The sequence below is a fragment of the Leptidea sinapis genome, chromosome 18, assembly GCF_905404315.1.
Source record: "Leptidea sinapis chromosome 18, ilLepSina1.1, whole genome shotgun sequence".
Taxonomy (NCBI): Eukaryota; Metazoa; Arthropoda; class Insecta; order Lepidoptera; family Pieridae; genus Leptidea; species Leptidea sinapis.
In genome coordinates, this window is record NC_066282.1 from 14,281,343 (window position 1) to 14,299,482 (window position 18,140).

General features: G+C 34.2%; 1 protein-coding gene across 1 annotated transcript in view; it reads left to right on the forward strand.

Annotated features, from left to right (window-relative positions):
* Nucleotides 1-1,743: 1,743 nt before the first annotated feature.
* LOC126969401 (cullin-associated NEDD8-dissociated protein 1) overlaps nucleotides 1,744-18,140 on the forward strand; it is a 35,223-nt gene continuing 18,826 nt past the window's right edge. The window contains exons 1-14 of the mRNA XM_050814796.1: nucleotides 1,744-1,940; nucleotides 2,023-2,192; nucleotides 2,288-2,501; nucleotides 2,808-2,942; nucleotides 3,406-3,563; nucleotides 5,752-5,914; nucleotides 6,624-6,797; nucleotides 7,988-8,096; nucleotides 9,004-9,137; nucleotides 10,627-10,787; nucleotides 12,837-13,042; nucleotides 13,838-14,025; nucleotides 16,573-16,701; nucleotides 16,779-16,910. Of these exons, the coding sequence (XP_050670753.1) occupies nucleotides 1,899-1,940; nucleotides 2,023-2,192; nucleotides 2,288-2,501; nucleotides 2,808-2,942; nucleotides 3,406-3,563; nucleotides 5,752-5,914; nucleotides 6,624-6,797; nucleotides 7,988-8,096; nucleotides 9,004-9,137; nucleotides 10,627-10,787; nucleotides 12,837-13,042; nucleotides 13,838-14,025; nucleotides 16,573-16,701; nucleotides 16,779-16,910 (2,115 nt within the window). The 5' untranslated portion in view covers nucleotides 1,744-1,898. The remainder of the gene's footprint in view (nucleotides 1,941-2,022; nucleotides 2,193-2,287; nucleotides 2,502-2,807; nucleotides 2,943-3,405; nucleotides 3,564-5,751; nucleotides 5,915-6,623; nucleotides 6,798-7,987; nucleotides 8,097-9,003; nucleotides 9,138-10,626; nucleotides 10,788-12,836; nucleotides 13,043-13,837; nucleotides 14,026-16,572; nucleotides 16,702-16,778; nucleotides 16,911-18,140) is intronic.

The following is an 18,140-nucleotide window of genomic DNA, read 5'->3' on the forward strand; positions in this document are numbered from 1 at the left end:
GAAAGATTTATTTTAAAGCTCTATAGCTTGCCGACGAACAATCTTCTTAAGAATCTTATTGCTTATCAATCGTCTTCATTTCCGAGACAGTTGTTTATCTTGCAAGATTTTTCTTCATTTTTTAAATTTCTACAAGATTTAAATATTCATCGGAATAATGATATACTTCCCTGCCATGCAGGTTCTTTTCGATGTAAATATTCTGCAATTAATGTTGTAATAGATCCAAATTTAACTTCAAAAGAGGAGGTTCATGTATTATTGTCAGAATGGTCTAATTGTAAATTTGTTTATACGGATGGCGCAAAAAACAATAATAATGTTTCTTTTGCAATCTACCTTCCTGAAATTAGGAAGGGTATTGGCTTTAAGATTAATAGATATGCCAGTATTTTTACTGCTGAAGCCGTCGCTATTCTTTTTGCTTTAAAGCATATTAAGAAACAAAATCAACTTAATAAGAAGTGGGTAATAGTTAGTGATAGTATGAGTGTGTTAAAAAGTTTGTCAAATAACAAAATGAGTGCTAACATCAATTACATCATTTTTGCTATAAAGGAATTGTGGTTCGAACTATGTTTAATCGATATTAAAGTGGATTTCGTTTGGGTCCCGTCCCATATAGGAGTAGCAGGAAACGAAAGCGCTGATTTTCTAGCTAGAACTATCATTAATATATCCGATCTATCCCTATATCCTGATTGCAAAGATCTAGACATTAACATACCATATACAGATATAATAAGTAATCTAAAACAGCGTATGACTCTTCTTTGGGGAAGATATTGGTACAATTGTACAGAAGTTGAAAATAAGGCTCATTCGTATACTTTGTTAGATAATCCCGTTAATAGCACACCCTGGTTTTGTAAGTTTAAAAATAACGCTCACAGAAAGTTCTATACTACAATAACACGAATGCGTATTGGTCACTATCGATTGAATTTTCATCTTCATCGCAAAAAAATTGTCTCCTCTCCTTTTTGTGACCATTGTAATAAGCAACAAGATCAGTCTCTGGATCACATCTTTTTTGATTGTTCGTCCTTTGGCATACAGCGCCTTGTGCTGATGGATGAGCTACTGTAAATATATGGTGCACCCAATATAATCCCGCTCTCAGTAATAGATCTATTAAAGGACACATCAACTTATATGTCCTTGTATAAATTTGTATGTAGTACTGTAAATACATTGTAATTTGTAGATACATACGTTGTAAATTTGTTTATAATTATGTAAATACGTTATAACTTGTACATATACAACTAGTAATAGCATAGCGCAATTCGCGAACTGAACAGATAATGTAAATAGGTAGGTATTATTCTAAAAAGTTATGCAAATTACACTGGATTTGACTTTAAGAAAAGGGGAAAATTATTAGAGACTATATTACTGGATTTGGACTTACTAAAAGGAAAATATGGAAAATATTCTTTAGAGAATTATACATTAACGAAAATGGTAAAATAACTGATGACTTTAAGACTGGATTGGATTTGATGAAAGAAACTACTATAAATATTCGCTATCGAATATACATAATTGGAAAAGGAAAATGGAAATAATGTAAGATGAAATGAGAAAACTGGATTGGACCTTTTGTAAAACAAAATAGTGAAAATAATAAATACCAAAGAAATGAAAATACTAACGACAAGGCAGTAAGGCCCCTGGCTATAGCCTGTTCGAAAGAACGAATTAATATAAAAAAAAATAAAAAAAAATTACCAGCTGTCAGTCATACCGTCAGCGAACAGCGTATTTTTTCAATATAGTTTTGGTGTTGATAAAAGACAAATAATTTCAGTTTTCTAATATAATATCCAAGATTGTAAGAGTTCATATGTGCTTCATTTATATTTAGCGTCTTCAGGACTTTAAATATCTTCAAAATGGCCAGTGTTTCATATCAAATAGCAAATCTTCTTGAAAAGGTAACCGGTGGATCTGAGTAAATAAAATCGTGATTTATAATTATTGTGTTTAATATTCTAATTAATATTATTTTTTTACTAGATGACGTCTAATGATAAAGACTTTCGATTTATGGCCACAAATGATTTGATGACAGAATTACAAAAGGACAGCATAAAACTAGACGATGATTCCGAAAGGAAGGTTGTCAAAATGCTTCTACGTCTGCTTGAGGATAAGAACGGAGAAGTTCAAAATTTAGCCGTGAAATGGTATGTTCCTTGATCTATTCTATATTTTGAAGATATATACATAAATATACATTATGTTACTCTATTTGGTTTATAACCTAATGATTTGTTTTCAGTCTTGGCCCTCTTGTCAACAAAGTAAAAGAATATCAAGTAGAAGGTATTGTAGAGACACTTTGTGCCAATATGTTATCTGACACAGAACAACTGCGGGATATAAGTAGCATTGGCCTGAAAACTGTTATATCCGAACTTCCATTGGGATCCAATACTTTAGCAGCCAATGTGTGTAAAAAGATAACTGGTCGGTTAAGTAGTGCCATTGAAAAGGTAAAATATTGTATTCACACAAGATTTAAAAGACATACATCGTTATTAGTTTGCCCTCTTTACTATGTATCCCACCTTACACCTTAGGGATGGCTGGCTAGATGGGAATGGCTGAAAACCAGTGCTGCATGAAAATATTATTTCAAGCAGCATAAGCTGAGCCTACTCCCTTTTGTCTTAATGTATGTTTATAATAAGCTGATATTGTATACTTAAATTAAGTTTAAGGCAATAAATTTTATTATTATTATTATTATATATCTTACGTAAAGAATACATTTTAAGTATAGAAAAATTTTTTTTTAGCAAGAGGATGTTTCTGTTCAGTTGGAAGCTTTGGATATCTTGGCTGACTTACTCAGTAGATTTGGAGGTCTGCTGATATCATTTCATCCAATGCTTTTGAATTCACTGCTTCCGCAGTTAGCATCACCACGCCAGGTATTAACTTTTTAGGTTTTAAAACTTAAAATACTGACAAAAGATTAAAAACTATAAATTAATATTAAGTACTGTAACATTTTAATAATTACACAAGTAAACAGTTTAATGAAAATGCATAAAAGAGAATTGGATATTATTTTTACTTTGTATATTACAGTATCAATAATGTCTAATATTAATTAGTTATCATTTTATGGAAAAACAGGCTTCCATTTTTGATTTTGTCCAAGTTTAGTTCACTTACATTAGCCTCCCTCTGGAGGTAAAAATTTTGGGATAACATGAAGTCTATGTTCATCATCTTATATCATCTATTATTTTACGAAATTTCACCAATTTCGTTTGGAATATTCTGAAAAAGCAATATACAGTGATTGTATTAGTATGGATTATGAAAATAAATAATTATTTTTATTTATTAAACATTTATGGATTACTTTATTATGATGATATTTTTTAGGCGGTTCGGAAGCGAACAATTGTTGCACTATCTCACCTAGTGATGTCGTGTAATGCATCACTCTACAATAAACTTATTGATCATCTCTTGGAGGGATTAAGTAGCTCAAAATCAGCTAGTGTGAGCCGCACACATATACAGTGTATTGCTTCAATTTGGTAAGAATTATTTGTATATTAGATAGTATTTTTGCTATGGAAGACAAACAATCATATATCATGAGTTATCTGAACCAGACAAATCACAAGACTGTAATAGACTGAACTTATAAAGTGTCTTATAAACATACATATGAAGTCATTCAACCTAACATTAAATTAAAATATATAGGGTCAGTTTGCGACCGATTAGCGGAACAGCAGACTTTATAAAATAAAATAGATAGCATATGTTTCTTAAATATCATGTTTTATTTTTTGTGGATGTAACATATATGTTCGAAAATAAATTAAAAATAATAAGTTATTCAAAATTTATCTGATTTAGTTTAAAATTAAAGAACAATCTTAATTAGGCGGAAAAGCTAGTTTGCGACTATCATGAAGTTAGTTTACGGCCATAAAGTTCAATAAAAATGCGTATAACAGTACAAAAACATTCAGCCTTAATTTAAACTTCACGTTACCCGTATATTAACCTTAATTAGGTTTTCTTAAGTATAAGAGTATCAATGTGATATAGATTCAAAATCGTAACCAATATTTTTATTTCATCATCTTCTGTGTCACTGTTTAATATATTATTGGTACACAATTTTCTTTCATAACTTGCACATTTCTCTGTAGTGACTTGCGAGATTTCAACTTCTTTTTCTCAGCTTGATGCATTTCCAGTTTCTTTCTTTTTGATAATTCCTGGCTATGCTTTACAGCTTACATTTTTTAAATCTTTACAATTTCCTTTTCTTCGTAAACCTCACGCCACTTTCTCCTTGAATTGGCAGCAGGAAGTCTTGGCTTCATCCATTCCTCCAATTACTTTTCAACGAGGCAAAAACACTGACGTCGGCAGGTTGCAGCATGTTCGTAGTATTCGAAGGGATATTTCGGGATTGGGCGGGGCAATCATCCTTGACGGTTTTTTTTAATTTTTAAATATTTTTTGAGCAGTGTCCAAGAGTTCCTGTTTTTTTAGGGCAAACCCACATTTTTCCTGAGTTTCTGATTCACTGTACAACTTCCTTATCACCAGTTGAACCTACGATAGGTGCTGGTCTTCGGTTTTTTACTCATCGGCCCTTTTCCCGATAAGCCTATATCTTGGATGGTAGTCCGTGGGAATCCCATATTTTCTAGAGGTTTCTCTAATTCCTTTATTATCCTCTCTGATTTCTGTAAGGGCTACTTCCAGATTTTTGATGGATAGTTAGCATGTTATTTTTCATGCATTCGACATGTGTAAAGTAATAAAATTGCTTTACTTTATTTAGATTTCTTAAAAATAACACGCGGTTTTTTTTATTATTGAAAAATTCCTTATATTCCCACGGTGGCGTATATTGACCTTAGCGAGCTAGATTACGGCCTCTCCGAACTCGCCTATAATAATTAGGTGGTCAACACAATAATTTAAAGATTTAAGTATAATTTGGCGGCCGCAAACTAACAGTAGTGCTCTCGTCACGCCACAATATTTATAATATATTCGTAATCAAGACTTTAATTGTATTAAGTGTAAGAAAAAAGACAAATTATTTATGACTGTATGATGTCAGTTAACCGACCATCCGGCCGCAAATTAAAATTTCTACAAAATCCATGTATGAGTATTTTGACCACGTTGTTTTTTAGATATTTATTTATATTATTCAGTAAATATTTGCAAAAACGTATCAAGCAAGCACTATAGACATTGCAAAAACTATAATGACTCGCAAAAGAAGAAAATTGAGGAAAATACTCACTTCGAAAACAGCATGTGTTTTTTTTCCTTATTTTGCGAGCTTACAGACACGGCTGGCACTGGGAACGAAAGCCTGTCACGCATTTGATGTTATCCTGCCAATTTTAAAAAACCCGAGGAATAGTATTAGCTTACTTTTCGCTAGCTGAAGTTCGTGTGAAAGAAAACTATAGAATTCTTATTATTTAAGTATTGCTGCAGTATTAGCTTAAAACGGCCGCAAAGTAATGCATGGGCGCAAACCCCCAAATCGGCCCTACATATATAAATAAAATGATAGATATTATCATTTACATATATCATGGAAAAGCTACCGGAAAGATTTCAATTAAGTTTTCTAAGTTTTATTCCTTAGACACTTGGCCATTATCTAAAAGGAAATATTGTAATGTCTTAATTTAATAAATTTATATTAAAAAATTTATTATTTAAACCTGATTGCAGCCGTCAAGCCGGTCATAGATTTGGTGAACAACTTTGGAGAGTAGCTCCAAAAGTTTTAGAACATTCAAATGATACAGACGAGGAGCTAAGAGAACATTGCCTACAGGCCTTGGAAGCAATTGTACTTAAGTGCCCTAAAGAAGTACAACCTCATATTCCTACGGTATTTATTAAAATAAGAAATACATGAGTTTCATTTCTAATAGCATTGTTTAAATGCATTCCGTATTAAGTGCCCTGGTGGTTTAGGTTGATATTAACAGTATTATATTTTTTTGATGGAGGTAGCACTTTAAGGTGCTCACGTTTTTCAGAATTTGAGACAGTACTATCACACTTGCCCATAAAGTGCATGTTATTTACACCACTCTTACTCAATTTTTCATAATTCAAGATATCTTGCATGCTTTTCACTTTACTTCACAGCACTAGTAAGGTGATTATTGTATGTATAAACAAAATCTTGTTATATATGTTATGTTCCTCCACTTTGTATTTTTGATTATATTTCGTGATTATATTAATATCTCAATACAGCAGACATGTTACACAAACAGCTATACACGAATAATATTGGCTTTATTACACAGAGAGGTATTTTTGATATAAAATGTTATATAAGTACTAAAATAAAAATGCCATTTTATGCAACCTAATGATTAATTTTCGCTGCGAAATTAGTTTGAATAAAACTGCAAAAATATTTCAACACTTGCACCTATGAAACGCGTGTTGCTCTCATACGCTTTGACACTATCGGTTCCCTTATCGCCTATATTAGTAGTGGTACATAATGTAATATTGCATCCTTTTTGTGCTGTATGAAAGAAGTTCATGTTTTTACATGCATAATATGAATTGTTTCATTTTAGATAGTAGAGCTATGTCTAAAAATGATAACATATGATCCAAACTACAACTATGAAGACGAAGAGGAAGGTGGAGGTGGTGAAGATGAGGAAATGGAGGAGGAATCTTTTGAACCTGATGCTGAACCAGAGTCAGACTCTGAGGAGTATTCAGATGATGATGATATGTCTTGGAAGGTTAAATTTTGTTTATAAAGGATTTATGAATGATTGTATATTCCCGCAAATGTAACTTGTAGCCTCTACGCTAAATCTGAAACAATATAATAATAAACTTTCAAATCATCAGCATAGAGTAAAAATTAAATTTAATTGATAAAAATTATAAAAAATAAAGGTCCAAAATGTGATCCTTGAGGTACTCTAGAAGTGTTTTTAATTGTCTTTGATAGAAAGCTCTTGGGCGCAACTACTTGACTACGATTTTCCAGATATTAAGAGATTCATCTAAGTAAATTTCCTAGGCTTCTAGCTTGCGTAACAAGATTACATGGTCAACCGTGTCGAAGGCCTTAGTAAAATCTGTGTATATAGAATAAAAGTTGTCGTCCATATGACAAGCTGTTACATAAATAATTTCTGTAAAGCAGGAAGTTTTTCGTGATAGACCTTTTTCTCACAAACCCATGCTGCTGTTCTCAGGGGAATGGCCATGTTTGTAAAATCTTTTGAGGTTATGCAGTTAAAACTTCAATAAACATAGCTGTATTATCCTCGATTTATTTCAAAACGAAAGCATAAGGGCGTAAAAATCACAACAAGGACATAATATCTGCCTTTATGGAACATAGGTTGCTAACCAATATTACTAAAAGTCTAAAATTTTACCAACCACCACCAATTTTAATGGCGGTACGCGTCAGCTATCCGAGGCGGTGGCACTATTTATATTGCGTTTTCTGTTTCACGACCATTGCGACTAACTACCTACCCCTGTCACATCCAGCCCTAGTCTCTACTATATTGAAAAATTGACTGAATTTTCTTCTTTTTTATATTTTGATTTGAGCTGATGGTCTCGGTGCGAATGCCCCAAATAAAATTAAATATCATCATTATTATCATAGTCATATTAGCCGGAAGACGTCCACTGCTGGGCAAAGGCGCCGCCCCAGACCAATAAAGTAATAATAATAAAGAACTAATTTACAAACATCACAATTGATGTTCAAATTTTGGAATGTACATTATTTTTCTTACTCATTCCTTTAAGTAATCAAATGTAAGCCACATCATTACAATTTTCTCTATGTTATGAATTAATTATGAATCCACATTGTAGGTTTAAATCCAATCAATGTGTGTATATATAGCTTGAATACTTGTACTGCTGCTTTACTGAAACACAATAATATTATGTTTTACAGGTTAGGAGGGCAGCAGCCAAATGCCTTGAATCAGTGATTTCTACTCGCCACGAGCTGTTGGCCGAAATGTATCAAACTGTATCACCAGCTCTAATTGCCAGATTTAAAGGTAATTTAACAAAGCTATAAACACCAGGTGTGTTGGCATTTCCAAGCTAATTCCACGGCAAGTATCTAATAACGCCTTAAAATGTAGTCCATCTAAGTAGAAAAAATATATAATGTACGCGATAGCTTTGTCCACCGCTCAAAGTCTCTATGGTACCTATAAGCTAATATTGTCAATTTTTTTTTACAAATTCAAATACTAACCTAACATTTGAATGCAATATGCATAAACGTTTTCACGATTTAATTATGATCATCTATCATCATCTAGGAAAATCGTTAGTGCCAACGTGCACCATACACTATGTTGCTAATGTACTTGAGAATGTTACTCATATTTCGTATCGCTTAACATTGGAATCGTTGCAGTATTTCATCATTACTGTTCTTTGCTGTCCGCCATAGTTGAATCTCATAGGTCGACATTGGTTTAAGAATCGCTTTGTACAGTAATTTTGCTACTGTTTCACAATTTACAATTGCGTCCGATATTCCATTTCTCCAGTAGGTACATTTCTCTCACTCTAGCATCAAGCTGTTGACGTAGGGTCCATATGTGTTTTGCGCCGGGTCAGTCTGCTACCTAGATGCATGTAGTATTTATTTCTTTGACTAAGCCGAGTATTATACATTGAAATAAAATACTTTTTAAAGGATTAAATCGCGTGTAATTGTTACTGTGTATTTGCATTAAATTTTTGCGTAAAAGTTACATTTTCATTATTATTTCAGTTAACCCGACATTTCGAGAACTTTCCAGATCACGTTTTCTATAAATCTAATTTAAAGATACAGTTATGATTATACGCGTTTTAATCATTTAAAAAGCGTTTTATTATGATGCATGTAGTTTTTATGTGTGATGAATTTAATATAATATATTCTTATATTTTTATTTTTTGCTACAGAACGGGAAGAAAATGTGAAATGCGATATTCTGAGCGCATACACTGCATTATTAAGAGCGACCCGCCCTCCGCCCGCACTGCAGTGCTCCGTCAAGCCAGCTGACAACTCTCCACAGGCGCTACTCTTGCAGAGGGTAATATTCTATTCAACAAATATAATAAAAAATGTGTACAACTCAGCAAATTGTTATTATTAAGAATTTTTAAATTGAAGAATTTTTTGAAGTGATAATCCTCACTTCTGGGATTAATTCTTTCGGGAAAATTTGTAACGTGACCTCTCGGGTTCCGTCCGACTGCTTTTCCAATTGAGCCAACCGTTCGAGTGACGTTTGGTTCGTAAATCTTGGTATGTCGTGTTCAACAATGTGTACAACTCATTTAAATGACAATAATGTGAGTGATTATAAAATTATAAGAGATTTCCACCTACATATTGACTCATCATGATGTCTCTGGAACTATAAGGCGTAGAGACATGTAATTTGGTAGGAAAATTCCTATCGCCTTTTTTCGCCTTGGAAACAAATGACAGATAAGAAGCGGCGCAAGTATCTCTCGCAGCATTCTGTTTTCGCTCATTTTAATAAGTTATACAATATTTTACTGTCATTGTTATTGCTATAAAGTAATAATCTAGCCCGGTTGTCTGATCACTTAGATATTCAGCTGTGGAGTAGTAGGATTTACGACAGCGACCATTTTAAATAAAACATTTAATTTTATTTATAGGTAATGCCTGAACAGTGACTGGGAGTTTATTATAAAAGTGTATACATCATAGACCAAGTATAGTAACTAGACATCGGTTTGGCGTGGCCAACATGAGACAGATAATATCCAATATATATAGGTACATAATATAACACAAGTGTTCTTTTACTACCACTTTTACGTTGTAAAACACAACATCGCACCATATTTCCTTTGATTCTACTTAAAATTGTCACTGATGTTGAATAAATAGTGGATATTTCACACGTTTCACAACAGAATAGCTTATTTTTATAGACGCAAATAAAAGTAAACAAAATATCTGTGCAGCGTTGTCAAGTTTGTTTAGCACACCGGGAGTGCTAACCTTGAAAAACCTGCACGCATGGTGAAACTAAAAATCTAATCAATCTATCTCATTTCTTTACATAAGTCTCGCATAAGTTTTTCTTTTTCTCGTGTGAGTGAGACGGAAGCTATCAATTAGTCTAGTTACTATACTTGGTCTATGGTATACATCTACCCTCAAAGCTTTTATGTATCTTATGTTCTGGTAATCCACAGATTTCTCCACAACAATGATATTAAAAGTTATATTTGAATCAATTTCGCCGCCTGTTTCTGCCGTGAAGCAGTATTGTGTAAGCATTACTGTGTTTCGATCTGAAGGGCGCCGTAGCTAGTGAAATTACTGGGCAAATGAGAGTTAACATCTTGTCTCAAGGTGACGAGCGCAGTTGTAGTGCCGCTTTTTGGGGGTTTCAAGAATCCTGAGCGGCACTGCATTGTAGTGGGCAGGGCGTATCAATTACCATCAGCTGAACGTCCTGCTCGTCTTGTCTCTTATTTTCATAAATAAAAAAAAAATCAAAGAGGACTCTGGAATGGAACTCTGGTCTGTTGTTTCAGGTGCCCAGTATAGTGCGTGGCGCGCTGCGTGTGATCCGCGGCCGCAGCGTGCGGGCGCGAGGGGCGGCGCTAGCGTTACTGCGGGAGCTCCTGGCGGCCGCACCCGCTTGTCTGGCGGACCACGCCTCGCGCGTGCTGCGGGCGCTCACACCCGCGCTGACGTACGTAACACACACACATTGAGAGTGATGTGGAAGAAGAATAATTATATTTTACCAGTGTTAGGCTTCTTTGCACAGGATGTCGGCTAGATTATGGATGCGGTAACGGCGCCTTGTTCTGACGTGAAGCAGTACTGTGCAACTATTATTGCGTTTCGGTCTTAAGGGCGTTGTAGCTAGTGAAATTACTGGGCAAGTGAGACTTAACATCTTATGTCTCAAGGTGACGAGAGCAGTTGTAGTGCCGCTGAGAATTTTAAAATTTTTCAATTACTTTAATTTATTTTGCTGAATGTCCTTCTCGTCTCGTCCCTATTTTCATAAAAAAAAAATGGACTGTACTTCGTTTTCTTAAAATATGTTTAAAAATTATTGTAAAGATTCGATAGCCAACTGGTATTTTTTAATAATCAAAATCACTCCACTTTATACTAAGAAATTTTGTTTTAAATTGAAACGAAAAATAGTCGCGCTAAAAACGGAGCCGCCATGATCGTGACGTCATAATAACATAAACAAAGAAACGTCAAATTCTTCTTGATTTTTGTAAAAATTACATTTAATAATCCGTATCGATGGTTGAAATACATAATATTGTTTCTGCCATAGTGACGTCACAGATTGCTGGTCGGCGTTTTAGGTCACGTACCATACAGATAATAAAACTATGGTAGTAAATAGTATTTAATTCGTATTTCTTATGGTAAAAACTATAAATAACAAACTTTCATAATTTAATTTTGATAAATCAGAACTGGCCTATTGAGAGTGATATGGATTAAAAGTAGTGAGAATACAATGTTGGAGCTGTTTAGTCTTGAAAACAGGACGCTTGATAGTAGATCAACTGCATAAATTCATCAGTGTGCAAGGAAGTGTCCGGAAAGGTCTCAGGCATTATTGAATAGTGGCCAGGTCAAGAGTACCAACATAAATAGTACTCCCCAGTACCAGCTCTTTTCATTCACCATCTTGAACCATGAACAAGCAAGTCCTCTCTGATCTGATTAAATCTTTCGTTTTGCATAGAGATGTAAGTAATTTCTGCAACTTGTACCACATAATATTAAAGTGTGTGCGGGGAATCGGGTAAATACTAGCTGAATTAAAAATTAAAATAAAAAAAACTTCATATTCACTGATCTCTGGCATTGCAGATCTCCATCTGGTCGGCGGTTGACATAATAAAGACCACAAACTTGTATGCCTCCGTTATTAAGTACAAGATGTTCCAAAGGTTCATTAAAACAGACAGGGGAGAAGAAAATACCAGAGATTGAATTGTAATTGTGAAACATAGCAACATACAATTTATAATTTTGTAATGTGATAACCCTCAATGTTTTCAAATTTAATTTGTATAAACATATCTATATAAATCAAAATGAACATTGCTAAGTGCAAAACTCGAGAACGGCTCGACCAATTCAGCTAATATTATTTGGAAGTTCCAGGTACAAAAATAAAAATAATGTGGAAAATAGTAAAAACAACTGTTCCTTTCACATAAAAACTAGCAGTCAAACAGTTGACGTATCATCTTAATATATATAAATTACGTGACTCGTTGTTTGTCCGCGATGGACTCTTAAACTACTGAACGGATTTTAATGGGGATTACTTCATGGAGTGCAGTTTGTTCCAACTTGAGAGATAGGATAGTTTTTATTACGATTTGGGACCCATAATTATTTTTATTTTCAATATTTGTTTTGTATGGACATTTTTTCTATGAGAGAATTTAGTGACGCACGGTTTGACAGTTCCGCTGTGAAACAATTTCGTTATAACAACAGGGAGCATTTTTTACGGAATATTTCTTGATGTTTTGAAATATTATTGGCAAATTCCTATAAAACATTATTTTTTTATTATCTACAGAACAACGTCTGTCGGGTCAGCTAGTATTATATATATATATATATATATAAGAGATTTACACCTATGTGGATCTATCGGGTCAGCTAGTTTAAAATAATATACTTTTTTAATTTACTCATATCCCCATAATTCGATCTTTTAAAGTTTAATTAGCATTTAATTTTTTAGTGATAAAAGCACCGCGTCCTCAATGAAGATAGAGACGCTAGTGTTTGTGTGGTGGTTGGTGCGGGGGCCCAGTGCTAGCGGGGTACGCGCGCACATTGCAGTACTGTTGCCCGCTGTGCTCGCGTGTGTGGCCGACCCCTTCTACAAAGTGACCGCAGAGGCGTTACGTGTGTTGCAGCAAATTGTCAAGATCATGAGACCACTCGGTAAGTCATTTTGAAGTTTTCATGGCATTGCGTAAGGCCTAGGCCGCACTACGGTTAAACCGCAGCGGTTTTAAACAGTGTGACTTAATGAAATAAGCAAACGAATACAATCAGCCGCACTTGAGGTTTTTCCCGCTACTGATTTTAAAACCGTGAAATGTTACAAAGTTGTGGCGAATAAAAACCGCCGCAAAATTACTGAGCACTATGAGTCAACCGCAGGCGATGTATGAGAAATTTTACCGAAGCTGGGTACTGACATCCGATAGTAATTGATTTTTTTTTTGGATTTTCACATTAAATTTAAAGAATTTTTTCTTTTGCAAGAAACATTTCTCAAATCTACGACTAGTTAGTTTTTTTTTTCTAAATATCAAAGGAACATTACATTGCTGTTTTGAAATCCATCTTCAAACTGTGAAAATCGCGGATTGTTTATCGGCTTTTTATTGTGGTGCGTGCATCTCGAGCGGTTTCGCGGTTAGAACGATTAACCGCTCTGAAAAAATTCGTAAATCTTTTATGGTCTTCGACAAAGATGTGTTGGTTTAAATGTTATATTTATGTATTGTTTACCTGTGTGTAGTCCTAGTTATATAAGCGCGTTCCATTTTTGAATCCACTATAATTAATCCACAAATTTACCCATAATTAGGTGGTAATATTTTTCATTAAAATAACTTTTAAATAGAATTACTATCATTTCTCATAATGTGCTAAGAAGAAGTGATAATTTGCTAGGCAATTGTTAAAATTTCTATGGAACGATTAACTGTTATAATTTATGTTAAATAGATAATATATCAAGCATCCCTGATGAGTACCAAGTAGAGAGCCCACCAGAAGAACTACAGCAGTTCATACCGGCAATGTATTCCCGTACTCTGGTGCGACTCCGGGCCACCGATATGGACCAGGAAGTGAAGGAGAGAGCGATTGCAACATGTGGACAGTTGATATGCCATTTTGGTGACTTTCTACAGGTAAGAAACCACCATCAAGGTCATGCTATGAACATTACAATTAATTTAAAAAAACTACGTTAAAAAACCGACTTCATAGAGATTTAATTCAATACACCTCACTCTTATGAAAATCTTATATCAAATCAAATCAAAATCAGTTTATTCAAGTAGGTCACGAAAATTACACTTATGAATGTCAAAAATAATAAAATATTTTTTTTATTGAATCTACCGCTACTTCGTAAAGGGTTGAGCTAATTAGAAGAAGTAGCAAGAAACTCATTGCCACTCTTTTATATCAAGATTTACAAATCATTTCAATTACAATATAATATGTAAAATGTAAAATGATGCAACAAACACACTCAAACTTTCTATCTTTAATATTATTAAAATACTATAATTTCTATTGATAGTAGTAGGTTTCGGTGAACGGGTTAATAATATATAATCAAACTAAATGAAAACTCCTTAAAAAAGCAGTACATAAATTATAATAACATCATCCGCGTAAACAAAATTAATCCGTAAAGAAATGTCTTTAGGAAATCGGGCCAAACTATGTCAAATTTTTATGGGACCAAATGGCAAAAATCACGGAAATTGGATCATAAATCTCAGCGTAATCGGTATACATACATAAAAAGAAATACTAATCGAATTGAGAACCTCCTCCTTTTCGAAGTTGGTTAAAAATATATACTAATATTATAAAGCTGCAGTGTTTGTCTGTTTGTTTGAACGCGCTAATCTCTGGTACTACTGGTCCGATATGAATGATTCTTTCAGTGTTGGGTAGTCCATTTATCGAGGAAGGCTATAGGCTATGTTTTTTTTTCAGAATTAGGGATCCGTAATAAAATTGCTATTTTGTAACACAAGGTGTATAATCGAAAACCTATTTTTGCGTGCGCTGCAAAAACTATTGACAATAGAACAAAATGATGTACAGGCTATAATATAGGCAATATTTTATTACTTATAAAACTATCGCGTGAATTATACTTTATATGGCAAAACAACGTTTGCCGGGTCAGCTAGTATATGATACATACTTTCTTTGTATATGCATTGCAACATTAATTATTCTTGTACAACTGGTCAACAATACATTGATTTGTATATTGCTATGCATATCAATAAATTCTTGGAATTCTGTTTCTGGTCAGAAAATACTAGGCATTGTTTTCAAATTAATTTAAGCACTGTTTCCATGTCAAATACAAATTCAAATATTTATTTAAATTGGTTTTCACTATCACTTCGAAAGTCAGGGTCTATTGCTTTTCGAGAAGGAATGAATGAGGCCCGAGAATAACTGGCGCAATTTAAAAAAAATATTTTTAAACTATGACTCAATATAAGTCATCTGCGAGTCATTGGCGTTGCGTAGAGATGTGAGTGTCTATCTGCATCTTCTACCGCATTTATCACGGGGAGTGCTCAGAGGAGCTGTTCGGGTTGAATTCCACCATCGGACGTCAAAATGCTAAATACCACTCGCATCACGTTGACGTCTGGCATTCCACACCCGCTCTATTTTACCTCGCACAGCCACTTACTGCTGCTGTTCTTCCGAACCGATAAGACTTAAGGATCTTCAAGAACAGAGCATAGTTCCAACTTATAGGCCGGCAACGCATCTCTGGACACCTGGTGTAGAGAATGTCCTTTGGCGGTTTCCTCAGCATTCCCATCACGTGAGCCTCTTGCCCTCTTCTAATATATAAAATTCTCGTGTCACGGTGTGCGGGACCGAACTCCTCCGAAACGGCTTGACCGATTCTCATGAAATTTTGTGTGCATATTGGGTAGGTCTGAGAATCGGGCAACATCTATTTTTCATCCCCCTAAATGTTAAGGGTGGTCCACACGAAATTTGTTTTTATTTTTTCATTTTTTTTTATATGTGTTTGATTATGATGATCACCCATCTACGATCAACAGTTACTTTTGTATCGCGATTTTAATATCGGCAATACAACGTTTGCTGGGTCAGCTAGTATAAATATATTTTTAATGGAATTTTATTTCATGATAGAGGTTGACATCATTCTTACATCTGTTATAGATACGGTCATATTATATAATATCCACAAATTATTGTGGTTGGCTAAATCCTCAACTATGAGGAATAGTGAATCACGATTAACTACAATTTCTTTTTTGTTCAAGGAATATTGATTTTTTAAATTTAATCATGCATGCAATTTTAGTTTTAATCAAAATGTATTTTTAATCTACTTCCAAATAGGAAGAGGTTCTTTATTCGTCGGTATGTTTTTTTATGTTTGCTGAACTGGTTGGACGGATTTTGATATTTTTTTTTATTTGAAAGCTGGTGCTTCCAATTTGGTGTAGATCTGACAATGGCAACCATGAGAAAACCATAACAGTCTTATGTTGCTATAATATGTGCGTGATTAAATTTACGAATAACTCAATATAGCGCCAACCGATTTCGATAATTCTTTTTTTTCAAGGATATATTTCTAGGGTAGGGTAACAGGGTCTATTTAAATAATAAACTTAACAGAAATGAAATATTTTATTTTTTTATTTCAGACTGAGCTTCCAGTATGCTTACCTATATTCTTAGAAAGATTGCGCAATGAGATTACAAGACTGACAACAGTGAAAGCCTTAACTAAAATCGCTTCTTCTCCGCTTCGCATCGATTTGAGACCTATACTGGTTTGTGGTTGTCATATTATTATGATTTAAAGTATATTTTGTCAATATAATAGATTTAAAATCGTCTTGTTTTTCAGTGTGAGGCTGTGCCTATCTTGAGATCGTTCTTGAGAAAGAATCAACGTGCTTTGAAACTATCGACATTGGTGCTGCTAGATACTTTAGTGCAGAATTATAGCAACGCTATAAGTATAGAACTCTTGAGTAAGGTAATATTAACTATATAATGTATCGCAATTATTTTGCACAATGTGTGCTCATAAAAACTAATATAAAGTGTCGAGACAAGCAGTCTCTATCTAATGGTAAGTGAAATCAAGAATCCCTCATAGTTTTTGATTAAAACCAAAATTCTGAGCGGCAACGAAATTGCGCTCGTCATTGTGAGACAAGATGTAAAGTCTTATTTGTACATTGATTATATTTAAGAGCGAAACAGGTTATAACCGTGCACATGGGAATGAGTGAGACAGATGTGGGATCGTTGGTTATGACTTACCTCGCGAGTCGCGACATAATTTGTTAAGATTTAGGCTGTGGGCCTATAATAGGCCAGAAGGCTAGATTACCTTACGCCAGGGGGGCTCATACGGTTGATCGCATGTGCTTTTTGAGTCGATCTCGAGAAAAAAAATCCGATATAGAACTATTTACAGATTTTGTTTACTAAAATCGGTAATTACGTACCATCTTATGAAAAGTATGTTCCGGACATGCATTGTCATACAGATTCAACATCCGAAGTCACTCTTTAGTTAAGTTTAGAACTTTAGACACTAGAACGCGTTTGTTTTGTAAGAACCAGTTTTGTGAGTTTTTTCATTGACATTTTAGAGCAGACCTACACTTAGTTTGACTAAAAAAATGCATATTACTGTGCGCAAAAGTAATTTCTATGTCATCGTTACACTCCACCTCGGCGACAGTCCTTCATCACGGATACTTAAAAGTCTCTCAGAGTCGATCCATCGTAGTCTAACAATTTTAAGGCAGATCGCCAGCAGTTCAACCTTGAGTACCCCTGCCTTACGCAGTTAAATTGCGAAGACATGTTTTTGGAATATTTAATATAGTCGTATAACTTTCGACGAATTAAATAATCTCTATGTAAGGTAGGAGTTGCTAATATTGCGTCTGTAACACTGCCTACCTAAGGCTTAGCGTAAGGTAAAACTTACTAGGTGGGTGGATAATAGAAGTTTGATTGTAGTATAATTGAACCAAACTAAACTAAATTAACTTCAACACTAGTGCTATATAATTTTAGTTTAGATTTTTATTGAGGTAAGCAATGTCTATTGGCCTATATCAAATGCACGCCCCTGTAGCTTACTTTCTAGACACTTTTTCACAATTGCTATACCTCGATTGGATTACTTATTGCTTCTTTATATTTATATATATACTAGCTGACCCGACAGACGTTGTTCTGTAAATAA